Consider the following 25440-nt stretch of genomic DNA (forward strand, 5'->3'; position numbering starts at 1 on the left):
GGGGATGTTTGACCCTCCATACGTCTACTACACCTGATTCTGAAATCACCTGTGATAAAGTGGTGGATGACTGTAAGTGGGGTTCCTCTCCTGTTCTGTCTAAAGTAAAATTTGTAGTACAATTCCCCCCATCACTGCACATTCACTCTGATCACACTATTTTAAGAAAACCTTTATTTTCTGAAAGATGTCCAGCCTGTCTGAGCCCTGATTCGGAGCATACGTATTAAAGAAACAGAAGGACAGGTCCTGTATTTTTGCTCTGACCAATAAAGCCCTGTCTGTCACTATCTTTGTGGTAGAGATGATATCAAAATTAAACCCTGGAGAAATAGAATGGCTATACCAGCAGAAAAATTAGTCTCATGAGACAGAAAATACTGGTCCTTCCACCACAAACCCCAGTCTATCGCATTATCTTTGCTGTTGTGTGTTTCCTGCAAAACAAAAAACAAAACAAAAACTATGCCTAATCTTTTCTGTGTGATCATTTCTGAAATTACTGCCCTCTTCTGTCGATCCCTCCCACCATTAATATTCAAAGAGCTGACCCTCGCCTTGTGTATAAAATACTGAGAGAGAGAGAGAGAGAGAGAGAGAGAGAGAGAGAGAGAGAGAGAGAGAGAGAGAGAGAGAGAGAGAGAGAGAGAGAGAGAGAGAGAGAGAGATGATATAAACAGGTAGAGGGAACAGTAAGAGGAAGATCACCCAGTGCAACACACTCATCATGACCTTACTTATGTAGTCTTTAACTTGTTTGAACCTTTTCCTTTACTAGTCATGAGCATCTTTCTGAGACCTGTTATGTGTTTTTTCAGATGGATACTTTTTTTTCATCTAACAAATGAAAACCAACTACTCACTGCAAAGTCAACGTGCTTTTAATAAAAATGTCCTGTGTCTGGAAAATACTCAGATACTTTCACAGACTTCCCAAAGGTGTAATCTAAGAAACCATTAATTTCCTCTAGCGTGTACAAATCTCCACTGTGTGACTGTGGGTCTGTAACAGGGATACAGTCAGAGTCCATGTCATACCCTATTCCTCCACCTTATACTCACCAGCAACACTCTCCATAACGCGCAACTTGCCCTTTCTCTCCTTTGCACCACAACCGACTTTGGTCAGGTCCAGCTGCAAGCCCTTTTCCGCTGCTTTCTCCTGCTGCCGGTGTTTCCTCTGTTCCTTTCCTTTCTTCTGTTGTGACACTCGGGACAGCCGAGCTCTCATCAATTACCTTCTCACTGTCTGAATCAACTCGCTGTTCCCCTGCCTGCCCACTGTATCCCTCTTCTGCCTTGGGCTCAATCAGCGGGGCGCCCGCGGAGCAACGGCAACCACTGGCTCCTCATCCGGCGGAGCACCGGTGTTAGTGCGCTCCTCGGCCAGCCCGGCCACCGCCTCAGGGCGCCCATCGGTCGGCCTGTGACGGCAAGCGTTCCGCTAGTGCCCCACATCCCCACGCTCAAAGCATTTAATGCTGCCTATGCTGGCGTACCTCATGTAGTAATGTCCCTCCCCATGTTTCACTCTGAAGGAAACCTCCAGCATCTGTGACGGACATTTCAGATACATGAACAACTGTCTTTGGAAAAATTGGATATGTTTCAGTTTATCGTTCTTATAGCCTAACCCCACTGTCCTAAAACTGCTCGCCAGCTTCCCGAAGTGCTGCAGCTCCCACTCCAACACCTCACTGGGAATGAACGGGGGAACACCGAGATGGTGACCTGGGTGGAAGGCACGGCGAGTGGGGAAACCTGCTCCATAGATAGATGGATATGCCGCTCGCTATTAAGTCAGCTACAAAACGCTCTTCTTTCAGGAAATAAATCACAACTTTGTTCATCCTGGAGGCATAGGAGAGGTTGGAGTGTCCCACACGGTCTCCTACAGCTAGTAGAACCACCTGTATCGGAACAGATGGATCGGGCTGAACCCGCACTCCGTGTCGGATAGTGAGAGAAAGCGTCTCCAAGGACACAAAAAAAACTACGACAAACAAAACACAGACTACAGCAAATGTTGACCACGACCACTAAACAAACTGAATCTGAAACCATCGCCCTAAAGACAAAAAAAAACTACAATAAATTGAATCAATAAATCGAACTTACTGACAGCAGGTCCCGCTCACTGTCATTGACCGGTCCGTTGCGGAAACCCATTTGTTCGACGAAAATGTGTCTACTTCCTGTCACCGCTATCGTTTTACAACTTGTTGAAATCATGGATTCTTTGCGTCATATGAAAGATGCATGTCGACAGTTCTTATGGCAGGCCCTTTTAACATTTATTAGCTACGTTTGACCGTCCGGAATCAACATCACACACATCAAAAACGTCATCCTGACTATCAAAAGCTGAACTACAGACATCTGCATTGTTGCCATGCGTAAATTGCTTCGACATACTGCCGACAGGAAGTAGATGCATTTTCGCGCATGCGTTGAAGAATCGGCTTTCCGTAACGAATCAGGGAATGACAATCACCAAACCCACTCACTCACACACCGACTCCCAGCATGCAGAGAGAGAGAGAGAGAGAGAGAGAGAGAGAGAGAGAGAGCAAGAGAGTGGAGAGGGTAACTGTGGTCAGCCATCATTCGACAGAAGACAGATGTAAATGGACAGAAAGACAAACAGATGCGCACGCACGCACGCACACACACGTTCATCTGTCTCTCCGACGCTCCTTCGCTTCCAGACACCCTCATATGCATAGATACCAACACATCACATCCTCCATCCCCTTCATATTCTCTGTGCTGCTCTCTGTCTGCCCAGCCCTCGGGGGCCCACTTCCTTCTCAGTCTATTCCAGGATACCACATGTCTCTTCCAGACCAGCGCCGCTCAAAGCCTGGCTTAGGCCTCAGCGGTGTGTCACTTAAAGACCAAAACGGGTCACTGAGTTATCTCAACACAATTTAAACTTTGTCACCCCCCCCTCCCATTTTGAGCTGTACAGTACGTAGCGTAGCCTGGTGTGTTATTGTTACATGGATCTGTCCACGTTGTGTACTGACAGCTTAACTGTGTTTTTTATGTTGCCTGGTGCAAATATTTGCCAAATCATTTAAAAATGATTTCCACTGCTGAATGATTAATTGATTGTTTGTTTAAGGCTACCGGCCGCGTTATGCTGCCAGAGCCATGGAAAACAGAAAGCGGGAGAGGTGGGGGCACATAATGAGTGTGTGTGTGTGTGTGTGTGTGTGTGTGTGTGTGTGTGTGTGTGTGTGTGTGTGTGTGTGTGTGTGTGTGTGTGTGTGTGTGAAAGAGAGTGAGCCGGAGGGAAACAGAAAAACAAACAAAGAGACAGACAGACAGACAAAGAGAGAGAGAGCGAGAGAGAGGGAGAGGGAGAGGAACAGAGCGCGACAGACAGATAGACAGACAGACAAAGAGAGACAGATTGACAGACAGACAGACAGACAGACAAAGAGAGGGGGGAGGGGAGAGGGAGAGAGAGCAACAGAGACAGATAGACAGACAGACAAAGAGAGAGAGAGAGAGAGAGAGAGAGAGAGAGAGAGAGAGAGAGACAGGCAGACACAGACAGAGAGACAGACACAGACAGAGGACATATTGTAACAGAATAACCACAGCAGGAGTTTTTGATTTAAGAGGGTGAACTGGGCTCCGGTGTGACAGCTGCCAGGAACTAAAAAGACCTCAGCCGAAATCTTCAACCTAATTTGGTCACTGTGTCTTATTTAGATCGAGAGACCGGGCCGCAAAAACTCTCTGCATTGCTTGCTTTTCAAACGGCCAAACATTTCCACTAATGCTCATACAACTCAATTTGAATCCCATATTTTTCAGCAAACGTCATAATACTGCAGTCATGGACATTGTACAGGTCTACTCCACTGAAGTACTGACAGATATCCTGTCAGTACTGTCTATTGAACTTGTTGAAGGATAGCTTGAGATGTAGCATCTCATTTTCAACGGGGTCCTGTGGACAAATGCAAAATTATAAAACACATACAAACAGAAACAGCATGACATAACAAACATACACTGCAAATGCACAGATACAGACGGCTCGCTGACCCTCCTCCACTCAAACCCCTGTCAGCTAACACTGGGTACAACGACCCACATGATAAATGAATTGCACCAACATAAAGAGCAGTTGAAGCAGTTTGATTGTTGACTGTAAGTACAGTCAAATTAAAAGCATAAAGAGGTTGTTTTAAGATGAGAAAATAAAGATGTCCTGAAGCAGTGGAGAGAGGTAACATCTTGGAAAAAAGAGGAAGATTATTCCACTCGGATGAAGCTTTGTATTGGACTGACCTGCATCCGACTTCTCTGAAAACTCTGGGGACCAAAAAAAAAAAAGGGATATTGCGTATGTCTGAGTGGATATGAAGGTCTACACAGAACCAAAAACTGTTTCAGATAGGAAGGACAGTTAAAGTCCCCACATCTGAAGATGAACTGAACCCAGTGAAATGACCTTCTACATTTAGGCTGCAGCCAATAAAAAGATTCATACATGAAACAGTGATGAGCTCTGTATAAGAACACCAAAACAAATCTACATAGAGAATTACACACAACAGCCTAATATACGTGTCAGAGGTGTTCTGATAGACAGTGTCAGCATCATCAATAATAGGTAGTATCAACTGACAAGTTTTTCTTTTTCTGATTTGAAATAACACTCTCAAAGGGTGACCCATCATCCAAATAAATATGCAAATCAAAGGTATATGAACTATTCAACATCTGAACTGCAGACTATTCTTTATTCAACATTAGACAGCATAAAACACTTGGAATAGGAAAGAAAATACATGTAGCATCTCACCAGCAGACCTGTCACTTCTGACGCCTCCATCTTAGAGATGACTGTCGGCAGAATCACTAACTTTGTCATCAATTTCCAATTCTGTGCTTCTACTGCTGGACCTCAGTGCAGCCTTTGACACCACTTATCCCTACATACTATTAGACAGATTAAATTGTAATTTTTGCTGTCTTTGGCTTAGCATTCCCTTGGCTTAAGTCCTACTTATCTGGAGGAACACATTGTGTCTGCTATAGTAATATTACATCAAAATGCTCTGACGTTAAATGTGGTGCACCTCAGGGCTCAGGTCTTGGCCCTTTACTTTTCTCTCTTTATATTTCACCTCTTGACTAAATTATACACAGTTATGGAATAATTTTCCATTGCTATGCAGATGATACTCAGCTGTATGTGCCTATAAGATCTGATGATCACATTCAAATTATTAATTTAGAGGCCTGCTTGACTGCTGTGAAAAATTGGATGACACTAAACTTTCTGCTTTTAAATTCGGATAAAACCGAGATGCTGGTCATTGGCCCTGCTAGACACACACCAATTTGATCAAATAACAATAACAATCGACAACTCTGTGATTTCACGAAGTGTGGCAGCCAAAATCTTGGTGTTACGTTTGATCCCAGCCTTTCCTTTGATAAGCACATTAAAGAAATCACAAAGACTGCCTTTCCCCCCTTATGAAACATAACTAAAATTCGGTTCTTTCCTGTCCATGGCTGACGCAGAGACTATAATACATGCATTTGTTTCATCCAGACTTGATTACTGTAATGTTCTGTTCTCAGGTCTGCCACATGCTAGTACTAAAAGTCTTCAGATGGTTCAAAATGCTGCAGCTAGAATCCTAACTAAAACTAGAAAATTTGACCATATTACACCAATTCTTGCCTCTCTTCATTGGCTTCCTATCCATGTTAGATCAGAATACAATGTGCTTCTGCTGACTTATAAAATCCTAAATGGGCTTGCCCCATCTTACCTGTCTAATCTCCTTAAACGGTACATTCCATCTCGAGCTCTTCACTCTCAAAATACAGGGCTCCTGTGTGTACCCAAAGGCAAAAAGAAGTCAGCTAGTGGCAGGGCCTTTTCCTGTCAGGCTCTGTTCTTGTGGCATAACCTACCTGCTGCGCCATCAGACAATCAGGGTCTGTTGAGTCTTTAAATCCAAACTTAAAACTCATCTTTTTGCCTTAGCTTACAACTAGTTGCCTTTAAACTGAATGTTTCACAAACTGTACTGTATGGCGCGTCAGTTTCAGTCTCAATGAATTTATCAACCACTGTTCTGCCAACGAGATTATAGTGTATAGATCAGGGGTGCCCAACTCCAGGCCTCGAGGGCCACAGTGTCTGCAGGTATTTGTTGCAACCATGCACTACACCACCTGATTTAACGCATTCCTTTCCCTCCTTGGTCCAAGAGGTGAGTTAATTATTTAAATCAGGTGGTGTAGTGCATGGTTGGAACAGATACCCGCAGACACTGCGGCTCTCGAGGCCTGGAGTTGGGCACCCCTGGTATAGATTATCGACTATTGCAAACTGTTCTCTTCTCTCACATGTCTTTTCACTCTCTCTGAATAATGTCTTCTCCTACCTCTTCTTCTGTGTGTGAATGGTGTGATGTGAGTCTCCCCTGTGTGCACGTGCAGTCTGTCCTCCCAGGTCTCCATGGTGATGGTGGTCACCTCCTGGACACTCCTTGGCGTCCCCCTCATCACATTTTCTTTTAGTATATCTTATAAAGCCATATAATTGTGTTATCCTCTTTCAACGCTGTATTCTGTAAATTGTGTAAACACAACATCCATTGCACGTTATGCGTCTTGGGAGACAGATCCCTCCTTTGTTGCTCTCAATGAGGTTTCTTCCTATTTTTTCTCCCTGTTAAAGGTTTTTTTTAGGGAGTTGTTCCTTATCCGATGTGAGGGTCTAAGGACAGGATGTTGTATTGCTGTAAAGCCCCCTGAGGCAAATTTGTAATTTGTGATATTGGGCTATACAAATAAAATTGACCTGACTTGAATTGACATTTTGACTGGCAAGCTGCTTTGTGTGGGCTTTAAACCAATAACCCGGCAGTACAGTCTGAACTCCTCCCCCCATAAACACTCAGTAAACACTCAAACTTATCCTAACTTCCAATTTTATGGATCGAATTTTTCTGCCGGTAACCTTTCCCACAATGCCAGTACTATGCATGTACTCCCCTGATCCCCTTGCAGGTAATGAAGCAAGGCCACCAGAAATGTAGAGGTAAAAGCGGCATAGGGGACAACACTTGCTGTTATATATGTGGGCAGAATGACTGAATGGCTGCATATAATGTACTGGAAATTCACAGTAGCATAACCTGAAGATATGTGTGTCTCTTTAGCCGTCGTTGATTCTGGGCAAAATACAAAATAGACGTTTGAAAACTGCTCTGGGAAAACAGGGTTATACAAGTGAATGAGGAAAACAGCTCTTTTTGATACGCCTTTGAGCAAGGCGCCAAGCTCCTACCAAACTGGCTGCTGAGAAACTGTAGAAACATATGGGTGTGAGCTCGACCACTCCAAAGTCCATCCATCCAGTCAGTGTCATTATTTATTTGTTTGTTTGATTGTTCGCTTGTCTGTGTGAAGTGGGACATTGCTGAAGATAAATATATTACTTGCTTAGCATAGCTGCCTAACCCTTGCAGATATAGTTTTAAATTAACTTGATGAGTTCGACACAGCTCTGAGTGACACAAGATGGAGTCAGGTGAGAATAAAAATGACACTACGCCAAACCTATAGCTAACTACACACTGCCCTCTAGTGTTAGAGCTGTACTATAATATCTCCTTTGTGCACCATACTCCATACATAGAGAATAGAAAATGACGGCCCGGGCCGTTCTAGTGTTAAATGGCACATGACGCGTGGTTTTGTGTGCGTGCGTCCGCAGCTAAGATGGGAAGATGGCGGCACACCAAGCCACGAGGAGTAACAAAAGGGGAGAGAGGCGGCTGTGTCTCTGTCTTTTTGCCTGTCTGTGTTGCGTTTATTTGAGTGTCTGTGTCTGTGTGAAAGAGGCAGGGGGAAGGCGTCACATCAGAATAAAACACAACTGGAGCTTTTGGTTTTAAAGGTTGATGATTTAACATCTGTCTCCTGAGAAATGAGAAAACTAAAAATAGCATCCGGATGTGGGCCACTTCAGGCAGTGATGCGGCACTGATGGCCTTCTTCTGGCCCTGACAACATGGATGTGAGCCTGAAGTGGCCTACATGTATAATACCAAATATGGCCCAAATATGCCAAATCACATGTGGGCCTTTTTTGGCAAAGATGTGGTGCTCTGGGCAACATGTAATCTGGATGGGACCCTGAAGTGGTCCGTGTGGTAAATGGAGAATATGGCCCAAATATCACAACACAAATATGGGCCACCTTTGGTAAATATGTGGCACATGCGGCACTGCTATGGCTTGGTTCTGGCAAACAGGAGCAGACTGGCCAAGTGCCATCATTGCATGAGGTATGTGGGCTGGATGAAAGTGTCGAGTTTGGGACGGGTCTGGGCCACAGCAGTTTTGCTATCTGGGCTTACTCTGACACTGTTTCTCATTTTAGAAAAAGAGACTGAATCACATCCTACCATTTATTCATTCTACTTTTTTGTGTGTTTGACAGGAGAAAAAACAGTTTACAGTATCAGGTATGAGGTCTGTCATACCAGCCTTTCCTTACCAGAAACAGAACTTGTCCGGTTTGTACCACAATGTCATTTCATGAAACGTTTGGGGAGCAGTTAAAAACAGTTACGAGGGACGTGCCAAAAAACAGGGATCATTTGAACACTATTATGTATTCTTGCTTTCTCATCCTGTCTCATCTTACCACAAACACCACTGAAATGATCCTGTGTACCACTGCAGGGGTCCAGAGCCCCCGGTTGAAGACCGCTCACATGTTGTTAAGACATTTGGGGGCAGGGGGCACTGCAAGCCGGCAGCTTCCTGACTTCTTGACTGGACTTCCTCTCTGAGGGGAAACGGCTCCTGGAACATGAGTGTGAGCCAGCTGGCCTCAAGGGGGCGATAGGGCAAACCGGTACTGGATGATAAAGCTTATGACAGACTGAGACGTGCTTATGCACTGGCGCAGGAAAAAAGGGTGTAAACAACATGAAAATACAAAACTTTACTTTGAAGGTCACAACGAGGTCAAATAATTTAGTGTCACATTGCACAAGGACAATCAATCTTACGTTGGTAGCATTACAACAGTCACAACTTTCATAAAACTATAAACTATCAATAATTCACCGTGTGTTTATGTGACGGTATTGTTTGATTTCTGACCCCTGAACCCAAAGATCCGCAGTCTGAAGCTCCAGGACGGTCAGTTTCCCACCTGACACCAAACACAGCTCAGTTTGAAGTTTTACTGCGACGTAGCGAACTCAGGGGGCAGCCGGGAATTCCGCCGCAGCCAGGATTCGAACCCAGGGTCGGACCCTTTAGTCGTCCCTTTAAGTCGTCTTTAGTAGACCCCTTAGCTGCCCCCTGAATTCGCTACATACCCGCCTGGCTCAGTGGGTCAAATACATCCCAGCAGAGGCTGTGTCAGGTCTTCAGAGCACTAACGTCAGATCCAAAGATTGATGTTGATTTTTCTTTTCCTTTTTTTGACATAATGTTTGTCGAAATACTGCTGTCTCTCGGTGCACCGCAAGGAGGAACCGTTTGGCACTGGTGGAAGAAGTATTCAGAACTTTTACTTAAGTAAAAGTATCAATACCACAGTGTAAAAATACTTTGTTACAAGTAAAAGTCCTGCATTCAAAACCGCACTTAAGTAAAATTACAAAAACATTAGCATCAAAATATACTTAAAAGTAAAGGTAAAAGTACTCTGTGCAGAATGACCCATTTCAGAATCATATATCATATTATTGGACTATAATTATTGATGCAATAATGTGTTCATCACATTAATGTTGCAGCTGGTAAATGTGGAGCTAATTTCAATTACTTTATATACTGCTGGGTAGCTTAGCCTATAAAAATATATCATTATTAGTTGATTTATAATTTATATTAATAATCTAAATCTGCAAAGTAACTAGTAACTAAAGCTGTCAAATGTAGTGGAGTAAAAAGTACCATATCTCCCTCTGAAATGTAGTGGAGTAAAAGTATAAAGTAGCATAAAATTGAAATACTCAAGTAAAGTACAATTACCTCAAAATTGTACTTAAGTACAGTACTTGAGTAAATGTACTTAGTTACATTCCACCATTGCCATTTGGCAAAGTCATGCTTTGCTCCTCCAACTTACAAGTTACACAGAACAGACTCGTAGCTACTTCGCTAAAACACACTACTACAGTTTTCATAACACACTCTTGAATCTACAGCACGACACTGAAAAAATATTTAAACCACAGCAAGATGCAACGTAAATGCACGGAGGATGACTCCTCCAATGGCTACCACTGTAAATGGGTCTCATTATTTTCAATGGACAATTATTGATTTTGTGAGGGAAAAAAACCCATCATGCTTTTGTATGAAGCCTTTAACACAGACAATGAATGGTCTTTCTATCTCTTCTGCAGACTGTCTTTCATAGCTCACGCCATAAATAAGTTTGAGAAAGAGATCAGGAACAGAAGAATAACTTGTGCTGGGTGACTATGGAGCAACATCTTATCCCAGCGGTTATCGTTTAGATCAGTCAAGCAGATGACAGTTCCTCTCTGCCGAAGTCCTCTCTCCAACCTCGAACCATCATCATCATCCGAGGTTCAACCGCACTGAATATAATAACAGGTTCACATCATTTCACTTTAGATTTGAGGCCCAAATTCGGTTGTTGGTTACCTTTATGGCCCAGTGAGCAGCGCTGGCACCTGAAGTCCTACCATGCCATGGTCAACATTAGTGGGCTACAATGTAGCTAAGTGTAGACAACACACCAGCCAGTCGACCAGCTACGATACGGTATATAGTGTTCAAAATGTTCACAAATCTGAACAATAGTGTGCCACTGGTTCATTTAGCTAACATCAGATACCTCGTGGGAAAAAAAGCCTTGTTGTTGGTCCACAATGGATCAGGTTTGGAGCAAGCTGGTTTGATTTACCATTTGCTGTTTTTGTCACCAATTGGGCCCTAGAAGCCCTGTGATGGGCCTGGCGGTCTGTCCAGGGTGTCTCCCCGCCTGCCGCCCAATGACTGCTGGGATAGGCTCCAGCATCCCACGACCCTGAGAGCAGGATAAGCAGTTTGGACAATGGATGGATGGATGGATGGGCCCTAGAAAACAACTGTCCTGTTTGAAAACGCTGATGTTTGCCTCCTGCCTCGTGTTGGGGTGCCTACTGTGAGACCTTATCTAATAGCACCCTCCACTACATCAAGTCCAGGCTGAACTTCAAAATCATAAACAACGCCAAATGGTGTTGTGATGCACGGTATTCAAGTTGATCCAAATGTAGATTATGGAATGAGAGCCGGTGGCTTTCACATGTCGCTTTGTGACCCACAATCTGTGTTTTTATGTTCATGGTACCTTAGACTGGGCTCTGAGACAACTGTCGCACAGCTTCTGCCCACTTTCAATCCGGTGAGCAAGTACCACGAGATACCAAAAATATCATCTTTTAAACATAACATTCATAAAGCTTGATTACCAGTTTGCGCCAGTCTACTTAAAAGTCTCATCTTCTGTTGAAACCCTGTGTCCACACTCCCCCCACACCGCTGGTCAGGCGGTCAAGTCCTCAGGCTGCGAGCATGGTTGGGGTTGTACCAGGTCTGTGTGTGCAGGGGGCATTATGGGGTGGATGGGGACGCTGGCGTGTTCTGAGTACGCAGGAGGGAGATCCTCTTGTTTGAAGTCCAGCTGGAACGCACACAAACACGCACAAACATACAGAAAGAGTTAAACACCTGCAAAGTGTTTTTGATGCACATCCTACATCTGCCTCTTATCTCTGTCTATATATATATATATATATATATATATATATATATATATATATATATATATATATATATACACTACCGTTCAAAAGTTTGGGATCACCCAAACAATTTTGTGTTTTCCATGAAAAGTCACACTTATTCACCACCATATGTTGTGAAATGAATAGAAAATAGAGTCAAGACATTGACAAGGTTAGAAATAATGATTTGTATTTGAAATAAGATTTTTTTTACATCAAACTTTGCTTTCGTCAAAGAATCCTCCATTTGCAGCAATTACAGCATTGCAGACCTTTGGCATTCTAGCTGTTAATTTGTTGAGGTAATCTGGAGAAATTGCACCCCACGCTTCCAGAAGCAGCTCCCACAAGTTGGATTGGTTGGATGGGCACTTCTTTGAGCAGATTGAGTTTCTGGAGCATCACATTTGTGGGGTCAATTAAACGCTCAAAATGGCCAGAAAAAGAGAACTTTCATCTGAAACTCGACAGTCTATTCTTGTTCTTAGAAATGAAGGCTATTCCATGCGAGAAATTGCTAAGAAATTGGAAGATTTCCTACACCGGTGTGTACTACTCCCTTCAGAGGACAGCACAAACAGGCTCTAACAGGTACTATTTAATGAAGATGCCAGTTGGGGACCTGTGAGGCGTCTGTTTCTCAAACTAGAGACTCTAATGTACTTATCTTCTTGCTCAGTTGTGCAACGCGGCCTCCCACTTCATTTTCTACTCTGGTTAGAGCCTGTTTGTGCTGTCCTCTGAAGGGAGTAGTACACACCGGTGTAAGAAATCTTCAATTTCTTAGCAATTTCTCGCATGGAATAGCCTTCATTTCTGAGAACAAGAATAGACTGTCGAGTTTCAGATGAAAGTTCTCTTTTTCCGGCCATTTTGAGCGTTTAATTGACCCCACAAATGTGATGCTCCAGAAACTCAATCTGCTCAAAGAAGTGCCCATCCAATCAATCCAACTTGTGGGAGCTGCTTCTGGAAGCGTGGGGTGCAATTTCTCCAGATTACCTCAACAAATTAACAGCTAGAATGCCAAAGGTCTGCAATGCTGTAATTGCTGCAAATGGAGGATTCTTTGACGAAAGCAAAGTTTGATGTAAAAAAAATCTTATTTCAAATACAAATCATTATTTCTAACCTTGTCAATGTCTTGACTCTATTTTCTATTCATTTCACAACATATGGTGGTGAATAAGTGTGACTTTTCATGGAAAACACAAAATTGTTTGGGTGATCCCAAACTTTTGAACGGTAGTGTATATATATATATATATATATATATATCAATCGATCTATCTATCTATCTATCTATTTGTCTGTCTGTCTGTCTGTCTGTCTGTCTGTCTGTCTGTCTGTCTGTCTGTCTGTCTGTCTGTCTGTCTGTCTGTCTGTCTATCTATCTTTCTGTCTATCTATTTATTTGTCTGTCTGTCTATCTATCTAGTCTGTCTGTCTGTCTGTCTATCTATCTAGCCTGTCTGTCTGTCTGTCTGTCTGCCTGCCTGCCTGCCTGCCTGTCTGTCTGTCTACTTATACTTCTTTTTAAGTTTGTGTGTTTTGCCTGAGTTTCCCATCAAGTGACTGCTGGTGTGGGGAAGGCAGCATGGTGGACGCTCAGTAATGCGGACCAGCTGTGAGGACTATTGAGCATGTGTGGGTATTATGAGGGTGGGTGGGGACACCTGCAGTCAGCTGAGAACTGACGAAGTCACTTAGATGAGTGAGGAAACATTTTGCCACTAAACGTGGTGTCGAGGTGAACTGATTCAGCTTTACACTGGGACTACATGGCAAATAAAACTGATCCGGACTCTGATTCTGGTCTGGATTTGCACTGAATGCATGAATATAGGAGAGCAGCCAGATGTTCACTGGATGATCTCTGTGTGCCCTGTACCTCGTTGTAAGATGGTGGGGCGCCACAGTAGACCGCAGTGCTGTACCGCGGCGGTCTGTAGGCCTCTTGGCTGAGTCGGGGCAGTCTGCCGTGCTCTTCGCCCTGCTGCATTGACCTGCTCCCTGGGTAGGGGATGAAAAAGATGGGGGATATCTGTCCCTCCTCGCTCCGACTCAACTCCTCCCTCTCCTCCCTGATGCGTTGGCACAAGCGGCAGAAGACGGTGCAGAGCAGGATAGAGAAGCCAAAGCCCAGGATGCTCAGGAAGATCCTTGATGTGCGTGTTGGGGGGGGGGGGGGGATAAGGAGGAGACAGTATGAATCCTGGCTCTGTGTGTGTGTGTGTGTGTGTGTGTGTGTGTGTGTGTGTGTGTGTGTGTGTGTGTGTGTGTGTGTGAATGGTAAATGGACTGCATTTTATAGTGTTCCTCTAGCTGCAACAGCCATCTCAAAGTGCTTTACAATTAATTAATGCATCACACACACACACACACACACACACACACACACACACACACACACACACACACACACACACACACACACACACACACTGTACTATAGCATCCGCATTGTGCACCATACACTGATGGCGGTGTCAGCCATGCAAGGCAACAACCAGCTTAGAACTGGAGAGACTTGGACTGAGTTGAACTGAAATGACCTGAGCTGAACGGTACCGCAGAGAGCCGATCCAGTTCTGAATCAAGCTGAGCTGATATATAAACCGCACCGAACCACATCAAATCAGTTCAACTCAAATTAAATTGTGCTGAACTGAAATGAATCAAGTCAAACCGAAATGCAAGTACATGTATTGATCTGACTGAAAGAAAAAGAGAGTTGTAGAGAGATATGGCTCTTACTCCACAGCAGGAATGACATCCATAGTCCAGTAGATAAGTCTTGGTAGATCACAGCAGAACCACACCTAACAGCCCGGAAACAACCACAGTACAGACCTGGAAGAGGAGCAGACAAAAGAGTAAGTTAATATAATAATAATAATCATAACAACAACAATAATAATAACAATAATAATAATAATAATAATAAGGTCCATAGTTTGGACCCGGCTCCTGTAGAAAAAAAGCCTCATAAAAGCCTCAGGTCCATAGATTGGACCCAGCTCCACAGGATGTAAAACAGGAAAGGTGAAAGAAATAATAATAATAATAATAATCCACTTTTTTAAAATAAAGGGTTTGAAGGTGTTTGTTTTGAACACTCAGTCCTAATGCAATCTCCCACATTTTAATATAAAATCAATAAATAAAATAATAAAATAATAATAGAAATACAATCGGTTGGCGTGGCGGTCTATTCTGTTGCGTACAAACACGGGGATCGCCGGTTCAAATCCCTGTGTTGCCTCCGGCTTAGTGGGGTGCCCCTACAGACACAATTGGCTGTGTCTGCGGGTGGGAAGCCGGATGTGGTTATGTGTCCTGGTCGCTCCACCAGCACCTCCTCTGGTCGGTCGGTCGGTCGGGACGCCATTTCAGGGGGACTAGCGTGATCCTCCCACATGCTACATCCCCCTGGTGAAACTCCTCACTGTCAGGTGAAAAGAAGCGGCTGGCGACTCCACATGTATGGGAGGAGGCATGCGGTAGACTGCTCCCTCCCTGGATTGGCAGAGGAGGTGGAGCAGCGACCGGGACGGCTCGGAAGACTGGGGTAATTGGCCAAGTGCAATTGGGGAGAAAAAGAGGGGAAAAAAAACCCCCAAAAAAATAAAAAAGCTGTACCTGAAGAGGAAACACCGAGGGCGGTCTGACAGGATGCGGAAGCGGGGCAGGCTAAGCTAACTGCTAGCCCATGCAGACCGGCAGTTCTGAAAACACCGAGGGCGGTCTGGCGACGGCCTCACCTAGCATTGACTGTGTTTTTAGTGTTGTCGTGTGGAGTGGCTGGGAGAGCTGGCATTGGATCGGCTGAGGGAGCTTGGTCTGCTGAGTCCTGTGGGCCCAAGGACCACGGCCCTGACCGGAGCTGCGCCCGAAGAGGAAACACCGAGGGCAGTCTGACAGGACGAGGAAGCGGGGCAGGCTAAGCTAACTGCTAGCCCATGCAGACCGGCAGTTCTGACAGTCATCCTGGCTGGCTTTCATTCCCTTGGAGAGTCATTATTATTATTATTATTTTGTTTAGTTTGGATATGTGTTAGTTTAGACATATGTGTGAGTATGTATTCTTGAAGTTCTTTTTGGATATGTGTTTGTGTCTTTGTGTGTCATTACTGTGGGCTGGGGGAAACGATATGTTGTTTCATTCCATGCACGGAAGTACATGAAATGAAATGACAAGGTGTTCCCGATTCCTTTAAGAAATAAAAAGAAAGTGCCATCTCCACAAGGATTCATGGAAGTCATTGATGACATAAGGATGATTATAGGAAAACAATCAGCCTATCGTAGAACAGAAGGTTCCTTCCCTGCAATGATGGGGCAGGGCTGGGAAACTACATAACATGGCTGTAAAAACTCATGCTACTAGACTATCTGCCTATGACCTACTTTTATTACATACTGTAACCTTGAGTCACTGTCAGCTACTTCAGGTCTTAGTCTTCTTGCGTTGACTCATTCATTACCCGACAACAGTCTGAAGATAAAAGTATCTTTGGTTGTAAAACAGACCACATGAACAACTATATAATGAGGTGGTAGGAAGGTTGAGTACTTTTTTTTTTGGATCAGAAACATCCAGACTACAGCTGCCTCCGAAAAAAGGGCTAAGACTGACAAAAATTCGGTATTGCACATTTTGTTCAGGTCTATTAAGAGTAGTGAAATCTAAAGTTGTTTTCCTCCAAGTTAGGCCATTCAGTACCTTTATTAATTTTCCAATGTCAGGATATTTGACATATTTGATGGGTAAGAAGCATCAAGGGTTGCTGCCCAGATAGCAAAGAATCTTTGATCCAAATATGACCCACATCTGCAGTTATCTTACGGCCCATATTTGGTCTTGAATGATGGCGTTGACTCAAGGTGAGTGTGGCTGCCTCAACTCAGCCACACTTGGGCCACATCTGGCCTACATAGTATGTGCTGTAACCCAAGTCAGGCCCGGCTTATGACATCTGGGCCATGTCTGGCCCACACAACAGTTACCAGTGCCGTAACTGAGCTGTAAGTACCAAAAGTGCCCCAGATTAGGCCCAAATGTGTCTGCTATCTGGGTGGTTGACTTTCAGCAAGAGAAAAATTCTGGGCAGTGGTGTGACTAACATTCTTCCTTCTCTCAACATCTACCATCCAGGTACCTTTGAACAAGGTATTCAAACCCCTGTCAACCATCAGCTAGTGGTTGAGGGGGTATCTGAAGAGTTGCTAGTTCAGTATTTTCCGCTGATATTGCCCACCACTACCAAAATGCCCTTGCACAGCTATTCTTCAACCAGTTAGCATTAGCTAACTGATTGAAGACTTAGACTGACATGAAGAAGAGGGAACACATCCCTCCTGGGATGGATTCCCTTCACCAGCTCCCAGTTCCATCCATCAGCCGAACCGCTTATCTCGCTCTCAGTGTTGGAGGGATGCTGGAGCCTATCCCAGCAGTCATTTGGCGGCAGGCGGGGAGACACCCTGGACAGGCCGCCAGGCCATCACAGGGCCGACACACACCCACACACATTCATACCTAGGGACAATTTAATATGGCCAATTCACCTGGCCTACATGTCTGGCCCACACAACAGTTCTACATGTCTTTGGACATGTAGGCCACGCAGGAAACCCACGCAGACACACGGAGAACATGCAAACTCCACACAGAGGACAACCCAGGATGACCCCCCCAAGGTTGGACTACCCTGGGGCTCGAACCCAGGACCTTCTTTCTGTGAGGCAACCACACTAACCACTGCACCACCATGCCGCCCTCAGCTCCCAGTTAAGTTTCAAAATTGATTTTAAGGTTTACATTTTTTGCCTTTAAAGTATTGCAAGGGCTACACTGTCTTCCTATATTTCTGATCTCTTTTGCCCCCATTCCGCCTGTAGGTCACTCAGGTTCTATCAACAAATGTTCTGCTCTGCTCCACAGTCTCGGTTCAAGCTTACGGTGGGGCTATGCTTTTACTGTCGCTGTCCCTGAGGCGGTGGTGGAACAAACTTCCAATTTCTGTCAGGTCTGCCCCAACCAGTGACACTTGTAAGTCCTGCTTTAAAGCCCACCTGTATTCCCATGTATCTGAGTCAACCTGAAGTACTCTTTGTCACGTCATGTACCTTTTTTCAGTTTTATCTACGGTCTTATTTACTGATTTATTGTGCAGCACTTTGTCCTCTCTTTGACGCCGCGCAACCCTTTAGCCAACGGTCGTTTTTCAATGTGCTGCATACCTTTAGCTTGGCCTGACCTGTCAGGGTAGAGTAAATAACCAGCAACACTAAAAATAAAGTTACACTTTGCTTTTAATTTCCTCTTGATAAAGCTCAATAGAAGTTTAGATTCCTTATGTCATTTTGGTTACAATTCTTCATGTGGAAGTACTAAACACAAGAGAATCTGTAAAGATTATGTTACACTTATCATTAGTATTAACACTGATACATCCAGAAAGCTTGCAACATATGAGATATTAATTTATGAGTTCGTCAATGATTTTTTTTAAATCCAACCTTTATGTAACCAGATTAACGTGACACGTGTTTTTTTTTCCCAGCAGTGCTGGGTTTAACACTCCTACAGTTACACACAGATCCAGGATAAAGTAACAACAAAAAAAGGTCTGACAAAAATGTACAATTTTTTTTAAAAATTTAAACAAATTAGATCCAAAATTCCTACTGAGTCAGTCTCCAGATCCTCCATAATTGATACCAATTCTCCCACAGGAAATCCCCTCAGAAGGTAGGGCGTAGTGAAAACCCATTACTTAAGTGTTCAAAAGGCCATGGTCCAGAACAGGCCAGTAGGATCAGGGGCCAAGCCGACATACTGGCTAAACAAAGTGTGGACAGCTCTTGGTAGATTTTTTCCCCCATGAACATTAGTGGTTAGTTTGAATTAATGGATTTCTCAGTTTAAAACAAACTTTTTCAGTGAATTCGGTGAAAGGGGGAGCAGAGTCAAATGGTGAGAAAGAAAGCAAAACACAGCAAAGGCACTTACCTTCTGCACGATGGCTCTCCTGAGGTGAATCTGGACTGGGAGGGAATTTATCTGTTCAAAGGGTGTGCTCTGCTCGGATGTGCTAAAGGTCCATCACTGACTTTATGGCCACATTAGAGCCCTTAAAGTAACATAACAGCTATGGTTCCACAGCAGGTGTTCGCTGAGATGGAGGACACCTTGGAGAAAACGGCAGCTGAAGAAGAACAGCAGCCTACGGCAAAAACCCATTGTTAAAATTATAGAGGAAATGAAATCCCCTATAAGAGCGTTAGTCCAGGACACCAGAACTTACCATTAATTTAGTTTCGCTGTTGTGGGCTCAAAACAATAAAACAAATAGGGCATGTTGGAGGCAATGCTAGGTTAGAGTAAGAGAGGCAGCCTGATGGCTGTTGATTTAAAACCCTGGCCAGTTGGAAAATATGGAAGGGACAACTGCTACTGAGGCGCCCCTGAGCAAGGCATGCAAACTCCAACTGTTTCATTAGAGTTGCTCGATGGCCGACAATGGTGGACTGTGGTTGTTATGAGCTGCTCCCACATGGAAATATGAATGTATGTGAATTTGAAACAGAGCATTTCTAAAAGAACAGAATGAGTGGTCAGTCAATTATCCCTTAATAAATTAATGGAAATAATGAATATGATAATACACAGGGTTCCATCCATCCATTATCCAAACCGCCTATCCCTACTCAGGGCCGTGGGGATACTGGATCCTATCCCAGCAGTCACTGGGCGGCCAGTGGGGAGACACCCTGGACAGGCTGCCAGGCCACCACAAGGCATACTCAGGGTTCTCATTCTTTCACAGACATTTTTCATGACTTTTCATGACAGCTGTTGCAGACAGGTCATATAATTCAGTTATAAGGATCAGCAGAAGCCTCAGCCATCTCTAAATGGTCTGCGTTACCTTTAGCTGCTCAAATTACAAACACCAATGTACAATATTAGCGGCTAAACAGATAAAATTGAGTCACAGAAAGGTGAATCAGTTCATCTGGACACAACATTTATTGAGAGAGACATTTCATCACTCATCTAAGTGACCTCTTCAACCTCAACCGACTGCAGGTATCCCCACCCTTATAAACCATACAGTGGCAGAACGATCGAAACCAACAATCATTGGCCCTGTGATGGCCTGGCGGCCTGTCCAGGGTGCCTCCCCGCCTGCCGCCCAATGACTGCTGGGATAGGCTCCAGCATCCCCACGACCCTGAGAGCAGGATAAGCGGTTTGGATGGATGGATTTTAGTTGGATCAAGTGTTGGATTGACAAGACCATGCCAGATCGGTCGGGGCTCCATAACGGATCTGCGACTCCTGAAAAACAAGGAATAAGGTGAAAGAGATAGTTGGATCAAGTGCATGGAAATGATGCCCCCCCCCAAAAATAACAAGAAAGAAAAAAAAGCCAAAGGTCTCTGTTGATCTGTTCTGGCACTGACCTGGTTCCATTCACTAAACGCACACGCGCATGTGTATGTATGTGTGTGTGTGTGTGAGAGAGAGAATTAAATTTTAAAGAAAGTCTTTATTTAACAAAAAAATTTAACAAAAAACAGACTTCAAATCTTTCTAAACATAAACAATACTCGTCAAAGTACAAACACTCAATAAGCAACTTTTAACAATCCCAAAAAACAATCATTCAACAACAACTCAAAAAATAAAAAAACAGGTAAGAACCCTTTTATCTGAGCTCTGCAGCAAGAACCAGCTCCTCCTTTATGGTTGAACACAGCACCCCTTTATAACACCACAAAGTTGTGAATGTGTCCATATCTTTCATCGCCTTGTAAAAATTGAAGTCTACTCTTATCCTGGCCTTCACCATCCTGCTAAACAACAGTTCAACATGACATTCTATACATTCTTTAATTCTTTTTTTCCGGCTGACATAGATAGCCATTTTTGCCTGCCCTGCAATGAAGTTTAAGAGTTGACATTTATATTTTACACGTTGGCTGTATTTGGAACCAAAAATAAAATTCTGTTTGCAGAAACTTTCCCCAGATGATCTCAATAAGCGTTCTAGTAGCAGAAACAGGGGTGTGAGCCTCACACATTCTGAAAAGCAATGAAAAACTGTTTCTCTCTGGGCACAACAGGTACAGTTGTCATTCACATGAGGGTCGAGCACAGAAAAAAAAGCATTGACCACCACTATGCCATGCAAGACCCTCCACTGCAGATCATCAGCTTTTTTAATTAACGGTGGTTTGTATAAACCCCTCCAGACTGGCTTCACATTCTCCCCCAAGCCCAGCTGGGCTCTCCAGGGTGTATCAGTCCGACCACTCAGTTTTTCTTTATTCAGGCTTTTTACCAGCATACTATACTACATAGTCTTACCTTTAAGTACATTCAACCTCTCGTTAAGAAAATTTCCCAAATCCAAAAGTGGTCTCATGCAATTTTTTCAGATCAGGAACAACCTTTAAAACAGGAAATGGATCCTCACAATTGGGATGAGTAAAACCACTGCAGTATGATGTCAAAAATCCCCGTTCTATTGCTGTGAGCTGACCGTTCCACTTAGATAGTACCTGACTAAGGAGGCGTGTAGATTTCACTCCCAGGTGAGATGCTAGTGCAGCAGCATTGTCCAGATTGGGCCCCGCCAGCTCCACCACCTGACCCAACGTGACGACCTTTGCCTGGCAGAACAGCTTTGATACAGCGGGTCCGATGTCGCAGAACGTGTCCATATGCCCACCATACACCACCGGCTCTTTTAGAAGCCAGCTCAGAGAGTCAGAACAGCCCATTCTCTCCTTCTTGAACATATTCCACACTCTTATGAGCCCACGATAAAAACCAGGCAATCCGTTGAGGTCTGAGTTGTTAATAGCCATTAAAAACAAAGGCAAGTCTATTACGAGTCCACAACACCGTTGGAAGTGTTGCACAGGCTGCTGGGCGCCACACTAAGTCTCTAGGTCCAGTGAGCAATCTTTGAATGAACGGGAGGCGGAAGGCTGCACCCCTGCTGGCCAGATGGATCAGCCTTGACCCCCTTCATCTTTAGGAAGGTACAGCACACTCTGAGGAATCCAGTGCAAGTTGTCCTAGAAAAAGTTCACCAGCACAGCCTGAATCTTGGCCAGGAGGTTAGTTGGAGGATCAACGCATGTTAATCGATGCCATAGCGTTGATGACACCAGGTTGTTGATTACTAACATGTGACCCCTATATGACAGTTTTGGTAGAATCAATTTCCACTTCCTAAGACGCCCTTCTACTTTTTCCAAAACATTCTCACAATTCTTATTTGAAAAAGTGTCATTCCCCACAAACACTCCCAGATATTTCATCCCTCCCCTTTTTCGTGTCAACCCCCCAGGTAACATGAGCTTACCGTTCAGTCCCTCTCTACCATCAGTGCCTCACTTTTTCCCCAGTTTACCCTAGCTGATGATATCTGACCAAACCTGTTAACATTTTTTACTAAGACATGAACATCTCTTTGGTCCTTTACAAACACAGCCACATCCTCGGCATAGGCAGAGAGCTTAAAAGTTGCGCCGCAACCAGCAAAAGCAACTCCAGACAACTCACACCTCAATTTATGCAACAGGGGCTCAATGGCCAGGGAGCACAACATTCGGGACAAAGAGCATACCTGCCTGATCCCCCTTTGAACCTTAAAAGGTGCACTCAAACCACTGTTAATTTTAAGTACACTCTCAATGTCACTGTACAAAACCTTGATCGTAGCTATAAAACCTGGGCTGAGACCGAAAGCTTTCATGGTTTGCCACAAGTGCTGGTGTTCAACCCGGTCAAAAGCCTTTTCCTGATCTATGGAAATAAGACCAGTTTCAACTCCCAATGAACTAGAGATGTCCAAAACGTCCCTAATTAATGTAATGTTGTCAGTGATCAGCCTACCGGGCACACAGTAAGTCTGGTCAACGTGGATGACCTCCTTCATCACCTTTCTCAGTCTGTTTGCTAACACCTTAGAAAAGATCTTGTAATCAGTGCAGAGCAGGGTCACTGGCAGCCAGTTCTTAATGTCCTGCAAATCCCCTTTCTTTGGCAAGAGCATAATGATGGCCCTTCTGCAACTCTGAGGCAACCGCCCCTCAGTTGCACTGTTCCTCAGGACAGTCAACAAATACCATCCGAGCACCGGCCAAAAAGACTTATAGAAGTCCACACGTAAACAATCTATACCAGGTGCCTTGCCACTTTCCAGACTTTGCAGGACGTCATGAAGTTCTTACGGGGACAGTTGTACCTCGAGGTCTGTATTGAGTGCTTTCTCAACCTTTTTTAGCCCATCATAAAATGATTCAGCCCCCAGCACATCCTGCCTGAATTCACTCTTATAGAGATCACTGTAAAACCCTGCTGCATATTTCAGAATCTCAGAAAAATCTGATCTGATAGCTGCACACCAGTGTTAGTACGCAGAGAGTGAATGGGTTTTCTCTGCCCATTCTTGCGCTCTAGACTAAAGAAAAAGTGAGAAGGAGCATCCATATGTGTGACGTTCAGAAAGCATGAGTGGACCAGTGCCCCCTGTGCTGTAATACCCAGCAGGCTAGCCAAAGCAGACTTTCAGGATTTGAGAGCCTCTACATGGCCTCTATCTCCTGTGGAATCTGCCAAATTCTGTAGTTCCACCATTTCATCCTCTAGATCTCTCATAGATCTGGTTATGTCTCTGGTGACATTGCGAGTGTACTACTGGCAAAACTGCTTTATCTGACACTTGCCAATGTCCCACCATTGCTGTAGAGAACTAAATTCAGACCTTCGGCTTCTATATTGGCCCCAGAAAAACTTAAAAGCATCTCTTAAGTTGTTATCATTTAGAAGGCCTGTGTTAAAATGCCAGAAAGCACTATTTGTTTTAACACTCTGTATGAAAACCGAGCACTGTACAAGAGAGTGGTCAGAGAAACAAACTGGAAGTATGTTACATTGTTTAAACACATTAAAATGATGTTTAAAACAATAAAACTGATCAAGCCGTGCCATGGATAGCGCATTATCTTCTAAATTTGTCCATGTATACTGCCTTTGGGTCCCATAAAAAGCTCTCCAACCATCTTTCAGTTCACACGAATTAACCAAGCGTGTGAGCCGACTAAGAGATGCAGGGTGTGGTTCCTGATGGTTCCTGTCCAGCTTGCAATTCTCTGTACAGTTAAAGTCGCCTCCCAGAAATAAATACTCCTCACTGTCACATTTACTAATAACATCAGATAACACATCCAAAAAAGCTAATCTTTCGGGGCCAAGGTGTTATGTCTGCACACATCGACAGTGCTGCATTTGATTTGGTGCTGTTCTATTGTGCTGGGGGATCGATTGGTGATGCCTGCGAGCTCTGGGTTGTTTGATCGGGTCTGCCTGTGATGCTGTGTCAGTCTAAATAAAGAATGCAACATAGCGGTTGTGTCGAGCGACAGCGCTGTGTCCTGACGTGATTTCTAAATACAATATTGGCGACGAGGATGGCTGATATCTCTCTCCCACCACCTGCCCCCTTCCTGGCATTACCTGGCAAGCCTCCGGTACCATGGACTCGCTGGCTACATAGTTTTGAAAATTACATCATCGCCTCAGGGCTCGACGACGTGAGCCAGGCTAGGAAGACGGCTCTGTTGCTACACTGCTTGGGAGCAGAGGGTCATCATGTGCTCGGGACTCTGGGGAACATCACAAACTTTGACGAAGCTGTGGGACTTATGAGCACCCATTTCGCTGCTCCACAGAGTGCCCTCCTTCGGCGATTTATATACCGTCAGCGACACCAACTGCCTGGTGAGTCTGTGCAGCAGTATGTAGCTAATTTACGAGGGCTAGCTAGCTCAGGCAAGTTTGGCGCGCTTCAGGACGAGATGGTTCGCAACCAGCTAATCGAACACACCAACAACGCAAAGGTGCGTGAGACTCTCCTGCTGGAAAAAGACGATCTGCTGCTGTCCAGAGCAATTACCATCGCACTACAGGTTGAGGGAGCAGCTGAGTGTGCTGCTACGCTAAATACACAGCAAGTGGCCACCTCCAGTCATGCTGCCAACGACTCCTCACTCGGGACGCAACCCAGCCAGAGCGAGGCGGGCGCCGACTCCACTGGGGACGTCTTGCAACTGCAACGACGGCGTTCTCGGCCCCGCCCTCAACAGTCCTGTGGTAACTGTGGATCTCGGTCTCATGTTTCAAGGGCTCAGAACTGCCCTGCCCGTGGCCAGACATGCCGTAGCTGCGGTAAGCAAAATCACTTTGCCAACGTCTGTCGATCTTCCCCGGCTGGGTCAGAGGGCCACACCCCCCAGTCTTCAACCGCCGTCATTCACAAGGTGAGCTCTGGGCCAGTGTCATTCAAATCATGCACAGTCAACATTAATGATGTGTGCATCCCCCTGCTGTTGGACACCGGCGCAGGTGTGTCTCTCCTGAATGTTGATACCTACAGTCAATTTTTCGGTTCACTGCCACTGTCCGCACCCTCAGCTGTCCTCTGTGGGTATGGTGACTCCAAAATTGATCTGGTTGGCTCTCTCCAAGTGACTGTCTGCTATGGAACCAAGCTGGTGCCCAATGCAGTTTTTCATGTGGCACGCCGTGGGGCCAACC

At 44.6% G+C, this 25440-nt stretch overlaps 1 protein-coding gene across 1 annotated transcript; it reads right to left on the reverse strand.

The window, feature by feature from the left end:
* Positions 1-8466: 8466 nt before the first annotated feature.
* Positions 8467-18855, reverse strand: si:dkey-283b1.6 (uncharacterized). The gene is made up of 4 exons (XM_056293130.1): positions 18835-18855; positions 14574-14669; positions 13708-13978; positions 8467-11713 (listed from the first exon to the last, which is right to left on the reverse strand). The coding sequence occupies exons 2-4, from the start codon at positions 14594-14596 to the stop codon at positions 11576-11578; spliced, it is 432 nt and encodes a 143-aa protein (XP_056149105.1). The 5' UTR covers positions 14597-14669; positions 18835-18855; the 3' UTR covers positions 8467-11575.
* Between the last annotated feature and the right edge of the window lie 6585 nt (positions 18856-25440).

This window comes from Lampris incognitus, chromosome 1 (genome assembly GCF_029633865.1).
Source record: "Lampris incognitus isolate fLamInc1 chromosome 1, fLamInc1.hap2, whole genome shotgun sequence".
NCBI lineage: Eukaryota > Metazoa > Chordata > Actinopteri > Lampriformes > Lampridae > Lampris > Lampris incognitus.

What these genes read in the sequence shown, in the direction of transcription:
- si:dkey-283b1.6 (XM_056293130.1), bottom strand. Translation starts at nt 14,596, where the DNA reads ATGGATGTCATTCCTGCTGTGGA. An exon ending in GATGTCATTCCTGCTGTGGA is followed by an intron (nt 13,979 to 14,573) that starts GTAAGAGCCATA and finishes ACGCACATCAAG; the next exon opens with GATCTTCCTGAGCATCCTGG. An exon ending in CCCCACCATCTTACAACGAG is followed by an intron (nt 11,714 to 13,707) that starts GTACAGGGCACA and finishes TGTGCGTTCCAG; the next exon opens with CTGGACTTCAAACAAGAGGA.